A 12,053-nucleotide genomic window follows, 5' to 3' on the forward strand; every position below is an offset into this window, starting at 1 on the left:
TTTAAGCAAAATGTGTTCTTTATTTTTACGGCTAAACTGCATAAACACTCAGATCTCAATGCTGCTTGCCTTGCGCTTGTGAACAACGTGCTTTCTAATCTTCTAACACCTCTCCATCTACCCTCTTTCATAATCAATTGAAAAACTCCCATCACTGCAGTGTTCTGTCCAGAGACGACTACAAACAATGTGAAGATGATTTGGATCTCTGAGCATTTGTTTGGATAAAAGGGATGTTGTATAAAACTATCTTGACTTAAAGGCATAATGCAGTGGGATCCAAGGGCCTGAAAGGCTTGCTAACATGGTTAGTCACACATGGTTAAATCTGGGATTAAGATGCATCATTTTAGAAGATTGAGGTGAATTCACATTAGATACTACTGTTAATTTAGCCTACACAGTACCATTGCAATTGACACATTGCTCACAACTAGTGGTGTTTTTCCCCCATTATATATTTACCCAAAAGTGCAATTTTCTTACATTTCTCCTTCACATTGTTCACTCCAGGAACATTTACATTTCAACAGCTTAATGTCTTAAAAATGACAAATCGGCCAGAGAACAGTCCTCAACATTTCTGCTTGACATCCAGCAGTTGTAGTGTAAAATAGTACCCATCAAATGTTGTCAAACATTTTTATGGACATGAGATACACACAACATATCACCCTCTCACAAGTGTAACATGCAGACATCATTGTCAAAATAATAAAACAAATGTGACTAAAGCACAAATACATTTTTGTCTTTTAGCAGACACTCTGATTCAGAGCGACTTACCGGAGCAATAAGTGCTTTGCTCAAGGGCACAGACAGATGTTTCACCTAGTCGGCTCTGGGATTCCAACCAGCAACATTCCGGTTACTGGCCCAACGCCCTTAACCGCTAGGCTACCTTCTGCCACACAATCGCTTTCAAAGGCATTGGAATGTTCACATGATACTGACATGGGGCAGAGGCATGTTTGCCCAGTGCAATCTAAGAAAAATAATGGTCAAATACTAATCGATTATCTGGTTAGTACTTTCCATGGTTGTCATTCCATCGGTTTTACTGCTAAACTATGTAAATAAAGACACACCATGTCCATGACCAATCAAATGTTTCAGGAGAAGAAATGGAAACAAAAATATAACATTCACAAGATCAGTGGCTGACCTGGACATAGACATTATCAGCTCTTTCTCGTTGACATTCACTCAATCTACAATGCGATTTCAGCTACTTAACAATCTGCCTGTTTTTGTAAGTCCCATGCATCCCTGCAGATCCCTTCCACAGAAGTGGGACTTTGTCTGGTAGCACTATAGTTCTGCCTGTCAAGCACACACTGGCATCTAGTCCTTCTGTGCCCCTGCAGCCGCACAGTGGAAAAGGCCTGGAGCACAGATGACAGGGAAGGAAGTTCCCTATAGGCAACTTCATGGCTAAGACAGCAGATCAATCGCTGAAAGATGACTCACTGCCATCATCGCTGTCATCATCTTGATCCAGTGTTTTCTTTTTGACGGCATCAGGCACAGGTGCATCTGGTGTGCTGCATACAGAAACATGTAGGAATCACCATTGTTACTTAAAATAACTGTAGAACCACCATTTTATGACATTCAGATGTGGGTATAAAACAAAACGTATTGGATTACAAGGTATGAGAATACAGATATTACAAAGATGTAATGTAAGCACACTCACTCAAGCAGTTTGGGATCCAAACCTTCCTGGACCATTTTATTCTTTATCGCCATAACTGGAACACCCTGTTTTTGAAAAGTTTTCTACATTACTGATTTCATTGAACAGATTTCACATTTCTATAGCATATGACAATGTATAGAGACCTACCACTTGCACCATCTTGAGATATCTGGCATAGCGTGGGTCCTTGGCCACAGTCATCCAACTGTCTCCTGCTGCCTCTGCTGCTCTTGGTTCTGTTATGTTTGGAGAAGCCTACAATAGAGTCAATACTGCAATTCAGTATTTCCATCATGCACAAATACACCAAGTCTTTAAGTTATTGTTCCATCAAAAAATGGATATGTTGAAATCCCAGGAGGTTGGTGACACCTCAACTGGGGAGGACAGGCTCGTGGTAACAGCTGGAGCGGAATCAGTGGAATGGTATCAAATACATCAAACATGGTTTCTAAGTGTTTGATGCCGTTTCATTCGCTCCGTTCCGGCCATTATTATGAGCCGTCCTCCCCTCAGCAACCTCCACTGATTTAAATATATGTAGTTGTGTGCATAAGCCAACTACACAATTACTGTGTGTGTAGTGCCTTCAGAAAGTATTCATACCCCTTGACTTATTACATTTTTTCCCCTCACCCGTCTACACACAATACTCCACAATGACAAAGTGAAAACATGTTTAGACATTTTTGCAAATATATAGAAAATTAAATACAGAAATATCTCATTTACATATGTATTCACACCCAAGTTAATACTTTGTAAAAGCACCTTTGGCAGCAATTACAGCTGTGAGTTGTCTTCAGTGTCTGTTAGCTTTGCACTTCTGGATTTTAGGATTTTCTCCCTTGCAGATTTTCTCAAGCTCTGTTAAGTTAGATAGGGAGCAGCAATCTTCAAGTCTTTCCACAGATTTAATGGTATTCAAGTCTGGTCTATGGCTGGGCCACTCAAGCACTTTGACTGTATGCTTTGGGTCATTGCCCTGTTGGAACGTAAATCGTTGCCCCAGTCTAAGGTCGTTTGCAGGTTCTCATCAAGGATTTGCCTGTATTTGGCTCCATTCATTGTTCCCTCTATCCTAACCAGTCTCCCTGCCACTGAAAAGCATCCCCATAGCATGATGCTGCCACCACTATGCTTCACAGTAGGGATGGTGTTAGACGGGTGATGAGCTGTGCCAGGTTCTCTTCCGGTATAACGCTTTGCATTCAGGCCAAAGAGTTACATTTTTGTCTCAGACCACAGAATCTTTTGTCTTATGAGCTCAGTCTTTCATGTGCCTTTTTGCAAACTCCAGGCGTGCTGTCATGTGCCTTTTTCTCAGGAGTGGCTTCCGTCTGGTCCCTCTCCCATAAAGCCCAGATTGGTGAAGTGCTTTAGAGACTGTTGTCCCTTCTGACAAGTTCTCCCATCTCAGCCAAGGAACTATGTAGTTCTGTCAGAGTGGTCATTTTGGTCTTGTGACCTCCCTGGCCAAGGTCCTTCTTGCCCGTTTGGTCAGACGACCATCTCTAGGCAGAGTCCGGGTAGTTCCAAATTTTTCCAATTTCCCAATTGTGGAGACCACTACTCTTGAAAACTTTCAACACTCTAGTTTTATACCCTTCCCCAGATATATGCCACATCACAATTATACACTGCTCAAAAAAATAAAGGGAACACTAAAATAACACATCCTAGATCTGAATGAATGAAATATTCTTATTAAATACTTTTTTCTTTACATAGTTGAATGTGCTGACAACAAAATCACACAAAAATGATCAATGGAAATCAAATTTATCAACCCATGGAGGTCTGGATTTGGAGTCACACTCAAAATTAAAGTGGAAAACCACACTACAGGCTGATCCAACTTTGATGTAATGTCCTTAAAACAAGTCAAAATGAGGCTCAGTAGTGTGTGTGGCCTCCACGTGCCTGTATGACCTCCCTACAACGCCTGGGCATGCTCCTGATGAGGTGGCGGAGGGTCTCCTGAGGGATCTCCTCCCAGACCTGGACTAAAGCATCCGCCAACTCCTGGACAGTCTGTGGTGCAACGTGGTGTTGGTGGATGGAGCGAGACATGATGTCCCAGATGTGCTCAATTGGATTCAGGTCTGGGGGACGGGCGGGCCAGTCCATAGCATCAATGCCTCATGAGGTCTAGCATTGTCTTGCATTAGGAGGAACCCAGGGCCAACCGCACCAGCATATGGTCTCACAAGGGGTCTGAGGATCTCATCTCGGTACCTAATGGCAGTCAGGCTACCTCTGGCGAGCACATGGAGGGCTGTGCGGCCCCCCAAAGAAATGCCGACCCACCGCCAAACCGGTCATGCTGGAGGATGTTGCAGGCAGCAGAACGTTCTCCACGGCGTCTCCAGACTCTGTCACATGTGGTCAGTGTGAACCTGCTTTCATCTGTGAAGAGCACAGGGCGCCAGTGGCGAATTTGCCAATCTTGGTGTTCTCTGGCAAATGCCAAACGTCCTGCACGGTGTTGGGCTGTAAGCACAACCCCCACCTGTGGACGTCGGGCCCTCATACCACCCTCATGGAGTCTGTTTCTGTCCGTTTGAGCAGACACATGCACATTTGTGGCCTGCTGGAGGTCATTTTGCAGGGCTCTGGCAGTGCTCCTCCTGCTCCTCCTTGCACAAAGGCGGAGGTAGCGGTCCTGCTGCTGGGTTGTTGCCCTCCTACTGCCTCCTCCACGTCTCCTGATGTACTGGCCTGTCTCCTGGTAGCGCCTCCATGCTCTGGACACTACGCTGACAGACACAGCAAACCTTCTTGCCACAGCTCGCATTGATGTGCCATCCTGGATGAGCTGCACTACCTGAGCCACTTGTGTGGGTTGTAGACTCCGTCTCATGCTACCACTAGAGTGAAAGCACCGCCAGCATTCAAAAGTGACCAAAACATCAGCCAGGAAGCATAGGAACTGAGAAGTGGTCTGTGGTCACCACCTGCAGAACCACTCCTTTATTGGGGGTGTCTTGCTAATTGCCTATAATTTCCACCTGTTGTCTATTCCATTTGCAAAACAGCATGTGAAATTTATTGTCAATCAGTGTTGCTTCCTAAGTGGACAGTTTGATTTCACAGAAGTGTGATTGACTTGGAGTTACATTGTGTTGTTTAAGTGTTCCCTTTATTTTTTGGAGCAGTGTATATTGGAGATATATGAAAAAAAAAAAAAATGTAATCCATTTTTGAATTCAAGGGTATGAATACTTTCTGAAGGCACTGTGTGTGTGCGTGTGTGTGTGTGTGTGTGTGTGTGTGTGTGTGGTGGTGGGGGGGGGGGTACCTCAGGAGGTGGCAATGGCACAGCCACAGCTATAGGGGTCTCTGGTTGACTTGGGACCACAACTGCGACTGGACCATTGACCTCTGTAGCTGGCCGCTGACCAACACCCTCCACCCTGACATCCTCCAAACCAGGAATAGAGGATAGCTACATAGAACAAAATCAGGACGCACTGACATTATCATATTGATATGCCCAGAGCAGCAAAGCACATAACAGTACAACAACATCAAAGACAAGAGTAAAGTCACAGTATTGTATACAAAACACATACAGGAGCTGGGTTACCTACCTTTGCTTCCAAAATGCTGAGGGTAGTTTCAATCTGCTGTATGCGAAGAGATATGCTTGCAAGTTTCTCTTCGCAAACTGTCGAAAAACGATTGAGGAAGCGGACAGTGTGCACTATGAACTGGTTGAGATAGGCAACGACTCTCCTCTGTTGTATGGCTGGGACCTGGGACCATATCATTCAGTATCATGGGAAAAATGCTATGTTTATTTACTTACAGAGTTGGGGAGTTCAAAAACATTTACTACACATACTCATTAGATACAACATTTACTTGATTACATTATTTGGCTGAGAGTCATTCAGCTTGTTTACAAAACAAAAAGCTATCATGGCTAATTTAGCTACAGTAGCCACCAAGATAGCTTCGGCTACGGAAAACACTCACCTTGGTCAGATCTATTCCTGATCCCACAATCGGTAAACCGTCCTCGTCCATGTTTTTATCGTTTTGGCAAACTATCGGTTAACTCGCTATTACTTTGTTTAATAGTAATATCTTACTGAAAATCTGCAAAAGCGAGATGGAAATTTTATTACGCCTCATGTGACTTCACTGTGACCCAAGTCTGACGTCATTATTCTTCTGCTCTTCCGGGTATATCAGCCAATGAGGTGCTTAGTTTTCTACTTCTTTATTGGAAATCAAAATGAACCCAAGGCTGAAGGTGCATACCTCCATCTCCTGAACTGGAGGGTTAACAGTTCATTGCCACAAATGCAGTGTGTTCAATACACCACAAGGAGGGAGTACAGTATAATGGTTAATACATGTGCAGTGTCTCAAAACAAGCCACAATTATGTTGATCCAGGCAAGAAGGACTTAGTTACTGTGTAATATGTTTTGCAGAGATGATGAGCTAATGGATAAAGCCATCAACACAAATTATTTGACAACTTAATTTTGATGATGCCTCAGATGCTATCTTTGGAGACAACCCACAATATGAGTGCATGGGTGTTGCGAACTATTACTACATAGGAGCGCAGCAGAACCAATGGAAAATAAAACACAGGGAACCAAAAATGCTGTCCAACTTGACCTCAATCTGAACTCTAAAACGATTCCAACCGTTTGATTTGAAATGGACTTGTCTGAAATAAGAGCCCCTTAAACTTGATGTCAACCAGAAATGAAACCCTCTAACCTGACCTAAGAGCAAACTGCAGCCATAGTCCATGCCCAGCATTGCCCACCTGATCGTAAAACAAATCGGAAAGCCCAGTCCATGCCAATTCAACCTAGTTCAACAGGCAGGAAGAGTCTCTGCCCAGTTTCAAAAAAATTGTTATGAAGAACTCAACAAAAAAATCTAAGCTGACCTCCTGAGTCAGACCCTATCCAGAGAGTGTTGGGAGCAGATCACTTTTTAAACCAGCAGCATATTGATTTATATGGGCCTGTAATTGCTTCAGTGTGTCCTGGATGACTCCCCCATAATTGAGGCCTGGCAGAGCCTCTTCCCTGGACATACTCTGAGCCAGGCAGCAGGCAGAGGAGTACCCCCCCCCCCCCCCCACACACACACACCCTCCGCCAGGGAGTGAGCAGTGGATGGTTACCCCCTTACCCCCAAGCCACTCTATCATACCGTGAGGAGTGAACTGCTCTGTCAGAACTTCCTGTGCTTTGCCCTCCTATGTTGAACATAATAAACAGCTCCCTATCCACCAGATGTGTACCAAACTCACTAAAAGTGGCAGTAATAAAGCCTCTCCTGAAAAAGCCAAACCAGAAAATATAAAAAACTATCGGCCTATATTGAATCTCCCATTCCTCTCAAAAATGGTAGAAAAAGCTGTAGCGCAGCAACTCACTGCCTTCCTGAAGACAATGTATACAAAACGCTTCAGTCTGGTTTTAGACCCCATCATAGCACTGAGACTGCACTCGTGGTGGTAAATAACCTTTTAATGGCGTCAGACCAAGGCTCTGCATCTGTCCTCGTGCTCCTAGACCTTAGTGCTGCTTTTGACACCATCGATCATGACATTCTTTTGGAGAGATTGGAAACTCAAATTGGTCTACACAGGCAAGTTCTGGCCTGGTTTAGATCTTATCTGTCGGAAAGATATCAGTTTGTCTCTGTGGATAGCTTGTCCTCTGACAAAGTAACTGTACGTTTTGTTGTTCCTCAAGGTTCTGTTTTAGGACCACTATAGTTTACACTATATATTTTACCTCTTGGTGATGTTATTCGGAAACATAATGTTAACTTTCACTGCTATGCGGACGATACACAGCTGTACATTTTGATGAAACATGGTGAAGCCCCAAAATTGCCCTCCTTGGAAGCCTGTGTTTCAGACATAAGGAAGTGGATGGAGGCAAATGTTTTACTTTTAAACTCGGACAAAACAAAGATGCTAGTTCTAGGTCCCAAGAAACAAAGAGGTCTTCTGTTGGATCTGACAATTTATTTTGATGGTTGTACAGTCGTCTCAAATAAAACTGTGAAGGACCTCGGCGTTACTCTGGACCCTGATCTCTCTTTTGATGAACATATCAAGACTGTTTCAAGGACAGCTTTTTCCCATCTTCGTAACATTGTAAAAATCAGAAAACGTTCTGTTAAAAAATGATGCAGAAAAGTTAATCCATGCTTTTGTTACTTCTAGATTAGACTACTGCAATGCTCTACTTTCCGGCTACCCAGATAAAGCACTAAATAAACTTCAGTTAGTGCTAAACACGGCTGCTAGAATCTTGACTAGAACCAAAAAATTTGATCATATTAATCCAGTGCTAGCCTCTCTAAACTGGCTTACTGTATAGGCTAGGGCTGATTTCAAGGTTTTACTACTAACCTACAAAGCCTTACATGGGCTTGCTCCTACCTATCTCTCAGACATACGCTACGGTCACAAGACGCAGGCCTCCTTATTGTCCCTAGAATTTCTAAGCAAACAGCTGGAGGCAGGACTTTCTCCTATAGAGCTCCATTTTTATGGAATGGTCTGCCTATCCATGTGAGCAACGCAGACTCGGTCTCAACCTTTAAGTCTTTATTGAAGACTCATCTCTTCAGTAGGTCCTATGATTGAGTGTAGTCTGGCCCAGGGGTGTGAAGGTGAACGGAAAGGCATTAGAGCAACGAACCGCCCTTGCTGTCGCTGCCTGGCCGGTTCCCCTCTCTCCACCAGGATTCTCTGCCTCTAACCCTATTATGGGGACTGAGTCACTGGCTTACTGGTACTGTTCCATCCCGTCCCTAGGAGGGGTGCATCACTTGAGTGGGTTGAGTCACTGACGTGATCTTCCTGTCCGGGTTTGGCATCCCCCTCGGGTTCGTGCCATGGGGGAGATCTTCGTGGGCTATACTCAGCCTTGTCTCAGGGTAGTAAGTTGGTGGTTTGAAGATATCCCTCTTGTGGTGTGGCGGCTGTGCTTTGGCAAAGTGGGTGGGGTTATATCCTGCCTGGTTGGCCCTGTCCGGGGGTATCGTAGGACGGGGCCACAGTGTCTCCCGACCCCTCCTGTCTCAGCCTCCAGTATTTATGCTATCCGGTGTCCTGTGGGATTGGGGCTAGGGTCAGTCTGTTATTTCTGTAGTATTTCTCCTGTCTTATCCGGTGTCCTGTGGAAATGTAAGTATGCTCCCTCTAATTCTCTCCCTCTCCCTCCCCTCCTGGAGGACCTGAGCCATGGGACCATGCCTCAGGACTACCTGGCCTGATCACTCCTTGCTGTCCCCAGCCCACCTGGTTGTGCTGCTGCTCCAGTTTCAACTGTTCTGCCTGCGGCTATGGAACCCTGACCTGTTCACTGGACGTGCTACCTTGTCCCAGACCTGCTGTTTTCGACTCTCTCTCTCTACCGCACCTGCTGTCTCTAACTCTGAATGCTCGGCTATGAAAAGCCAACTGACATTTACTCCTGAGGTGCTGACCTGTTGCATCCTCTACAACCACTGTGATTATTATTGTTATTTGACCCTGCTGGTCATCTATGAACGTTTGAACATCTTGGCCATGTACTGTTATATTCTCAACCTGGCACAGCCAGAAGAGGAATGGCCACCCCTTAGAGCCTGGTTCCTCTCTAGGTTTCTTCCTAGGTTTCTGCCTTTCTAGGGAGTTTTTCCTAGCCACCGTGCTTCTACATCTGCATTGCTTGCTGTTTGGGGTTTTAGGCTGGGTTTCTGTATAGCACTTTGTGACATCGGCTGATGTACAAAGGGCTTTGGAAATACATTTGATTGAGAGCTTCCCATACATGTTTCACACAAACACGTTCACTCTGCTGACAGGGCTTTCTGCAGGAGGGAATACTTCTCTTTAGGGATACTTACAGAATTAACAGGTTTCTTACTTAGAGGGGGTCCTCTGAGAGTGTAGTGTGGTGGGGCATAGACAGCTTACGGTAATTAAAAAGCTATGTTTCTCAGGTTTTTTCCTACATCAAGTGCACTCGTTGAACTACTGGCAACTTGTGCATACTTGAATTGTTGAATTGTATTGGTATGATTGCATCACCCAGGATTTGCAGTGTTCACTGTTTTGACAGAATCCTGTGTCTGTAAGCACGTTGACACTGATAGGATGAATAGTCTCAGAGGGACGTTCCTATGTGTCTTAAAAGAGAGAGTTTTGGCATTTTGACAGTGACTAAATAATGACCGCATTATTAAACATTGATAATAAATACATGGCTCTTAATAATAGAACTGCGATCCTGCAAGTTGAGGAATAACTTTCTCCTGTATCACAATTTCCAGAGATATTGACCCGATACCCTGGTAGCTGTGTATTATTTGCTTTGTTTACATGATTTCTGAATGTCTTCTGAGTAGGGTTTCATAATTCCAGGAACTTTCAATAAATTCCTTGGTTTTCCAGAAATCATGGTTGAAGGAGTGCGGACTTCCTGCTTATTCCCTCCTGACTCCGGGAATCCTCCAACCATAATTTTCGGAAAACCAGGGAATTTATTGAAAGTTCGTGGAATTTTGCAACCCTCCTTCTGAGAACACTAGGCTATTTCTGAAAACGTTCTCTTACTAGAATCCAGCATGTTCATCAATCTGACATGGATAGTTAAACTATCATAGAACAGTATTTAAATTGGGATTTGATCATCAACAGGCGCCATGGAATTTCCTGCCCGCTTCACCGAAACATTTGTGACCCCTACATGTTGCTGCGGCAACGGCAAGTATCAAAACAAGCACCCCTCTCGCTCTGCTGCTCCATGACGCACCTTTATTTCTTCCATATGAACAGACATGGTATGGCACCGAAATATGATTTTGATATCCCATGCACACGCATCAGCACCACACCCCTCTTTTTCATTTAAACCCACTCCACATCACTGAGTAGATTAAATACTGAGAAAAAAAACATAATTACCCCCTCTCTCACACAATGAATAGCTTAGTTTGCTTAGTTCATATGAAGATTTTTGGGTTTAAATCACTGATCAGAAAAGTACAGCCTAACTCACAAGAGCCATCTCAAACTAATCAAGAGGGAATAGTTCACCCCAATTAAGATCAATGCTATGAAGGAGAAGAATGAAACAGGGTTGAGAGCACAGATTCTAACTGCTCTCTCCGCCCCCTGTGTGTCCTCATGTGAACTTTAAATGCTTATCTTTCTCATATACTCATCTGTATGCTGGACCATTGTCTTTACCTCTGGCCTGGCTGTTTGGCAGGTCAGTCCAGACAGAGGATGCTGTCAACACCTCTTCTCTGTCCAGAATCCCTGTGAGTGAAAACAAGCCTTTTCCTGGTCAATGAGTTCAAGGGGGCGGAAGAGAGAGAGAAAGAGAGAGAGAGAGAGAGAGAGAGAGAGAGAGAGAGAGAGAGAGAGAGAGAGAGAAAGAGAGAGAGAGAGAGAGAGAGAAAGATAAAGATAGATAGAGAGAGGGGAGAGCAAGGGAGAGAGAGAGAGACAGAGAGAGACAGAGGGAGAGCGAGAGAGAGAAGGGCAGATAGACAGAAAGAAAGGGAGAATAAGAGAGACAGAGAGAGAGAGACAGAGAGGGAGACAGAGTGGGAGACAGAGAGAGAGAGAGCTGGCAGAGGTACAACCCTGAGTGCTGCATATTAGAGTGGGCAGGAGAAGGAAAGGAAAGTCAGTCTACTACTGCATTGGGGGATAATCAGACAAGAACAGGCCATCATTATAGCCATACCCCAGTAGTAATGATAATAGTCATATTTGTCACTGTTCATGGAAGTGGGACTTATAATCACCTGAGGAAATGGTTGCCAAATTAGATGAGCTTTTCATCAGAAAACACTGATTAATAGCGAGGTTTATGTAAGTTTCTTGGAACCAGAGGAGTTTTATTTTGCATGCTCTGATTTGACAAGGTCAGCTCAAGCAGCTTTGTCTTTAATCAGGAGTGCATCATCGTTTACTATTATATGGTTACTCGTTACCATGATGCAATACACAGCAGGGAGTGAAAATGTGTATGGTACATTGTGCTCCTGTTTTGTGCCATTCAGCATGTTGGATGATAATGCCCCAATGTTCTGAACTGAAGAGAGAGAGACTGAACTTAAAGGTTATGACAATACACCCAATCTGCTGGAGCTGTAGCTAATCCAGGGGCAGTAGGCTTTGGGGTGGATAGGATGTTGGTCTTGATCATAGTTATCGAGGCATCTTGAAACCGTTTATTCCCTGCTGAGGCTCATCCACTTAACACGGGTAATATTGTTATGCATAACATATTGCATTGAGTCAAAACTGTATATGAATGTAGTCACTATCTGCCCATATTAGGATTAAATAGGTGAAT

General features: G+C 44.1%; 1 protein-coding gene across 1 annotated transcript; it reads right to left on the reverse strand.

Moving 5' to 3' along the window:
• LOC139566056 (WASH complex subunit 3-like) lies at window positions 1-5,904 on the reverse strand. The gene is made up of 6 exons (XM_071386910.1): window positions 5,684-5,904; window positions 5,296-5,460; window positions 5,004-5,150; window positions 1,850-1,957; window positions 1,700-1,764; window positions 1-1,544 (listed from the first exon to the last, which is right to left on the reverse strand). The coding sequence occupies exons 1-6, from the start codon at window positions 5,732-5,734 to the stop codon at window positions 1,448-1,450; spliced, it is 633 nt and encodes a 210-aa protein (XP_071243011.1). The 5' UTR covers window positions 5,735-5,904; the 3' UTR covers window positions 1-1,447.
• Window positions 5,905-12,053: the final 6,149 nt, after the last annotated feature.

Source organism: Salvelinus alpinus, chromosome 37 (assembly GCF_045679555.1).
Source record: "Salvelinus alpinus chromosome 37, SLU_Salpinus.1, whole genome shotgun sequence".
Taxonomy (NCBI): Eukaryota; Metazoa; Chordata; class Actinopteri; order Salmoniformes; family Salmonidae; genus Salvelinus; species Salvelinus alpinus.

Coding starts and splice junctions, on each gene's coding strand:
- LOC139566056 (XM_071386910.1), bottom strand. CDS start 5,734: ATGGACGAGGACGGTTTACCGATTGTGGGATCAGGAATAGATCTGACC. Junction 1,765..1,849: donor ATCTCAAGATGGTGCAAGTG/GTAGGTCTCTAT, acceptor TTTCAAAAACAG/GGTGTTCCAGTTATGGCGAT. Junction 1,545..1,699: donor TTGGATCCCAAACTGCTTGA/GTGAGTGTGCTT, acceptor TTCTGTATGCAG/CACACCAGATGCACCTGTGC.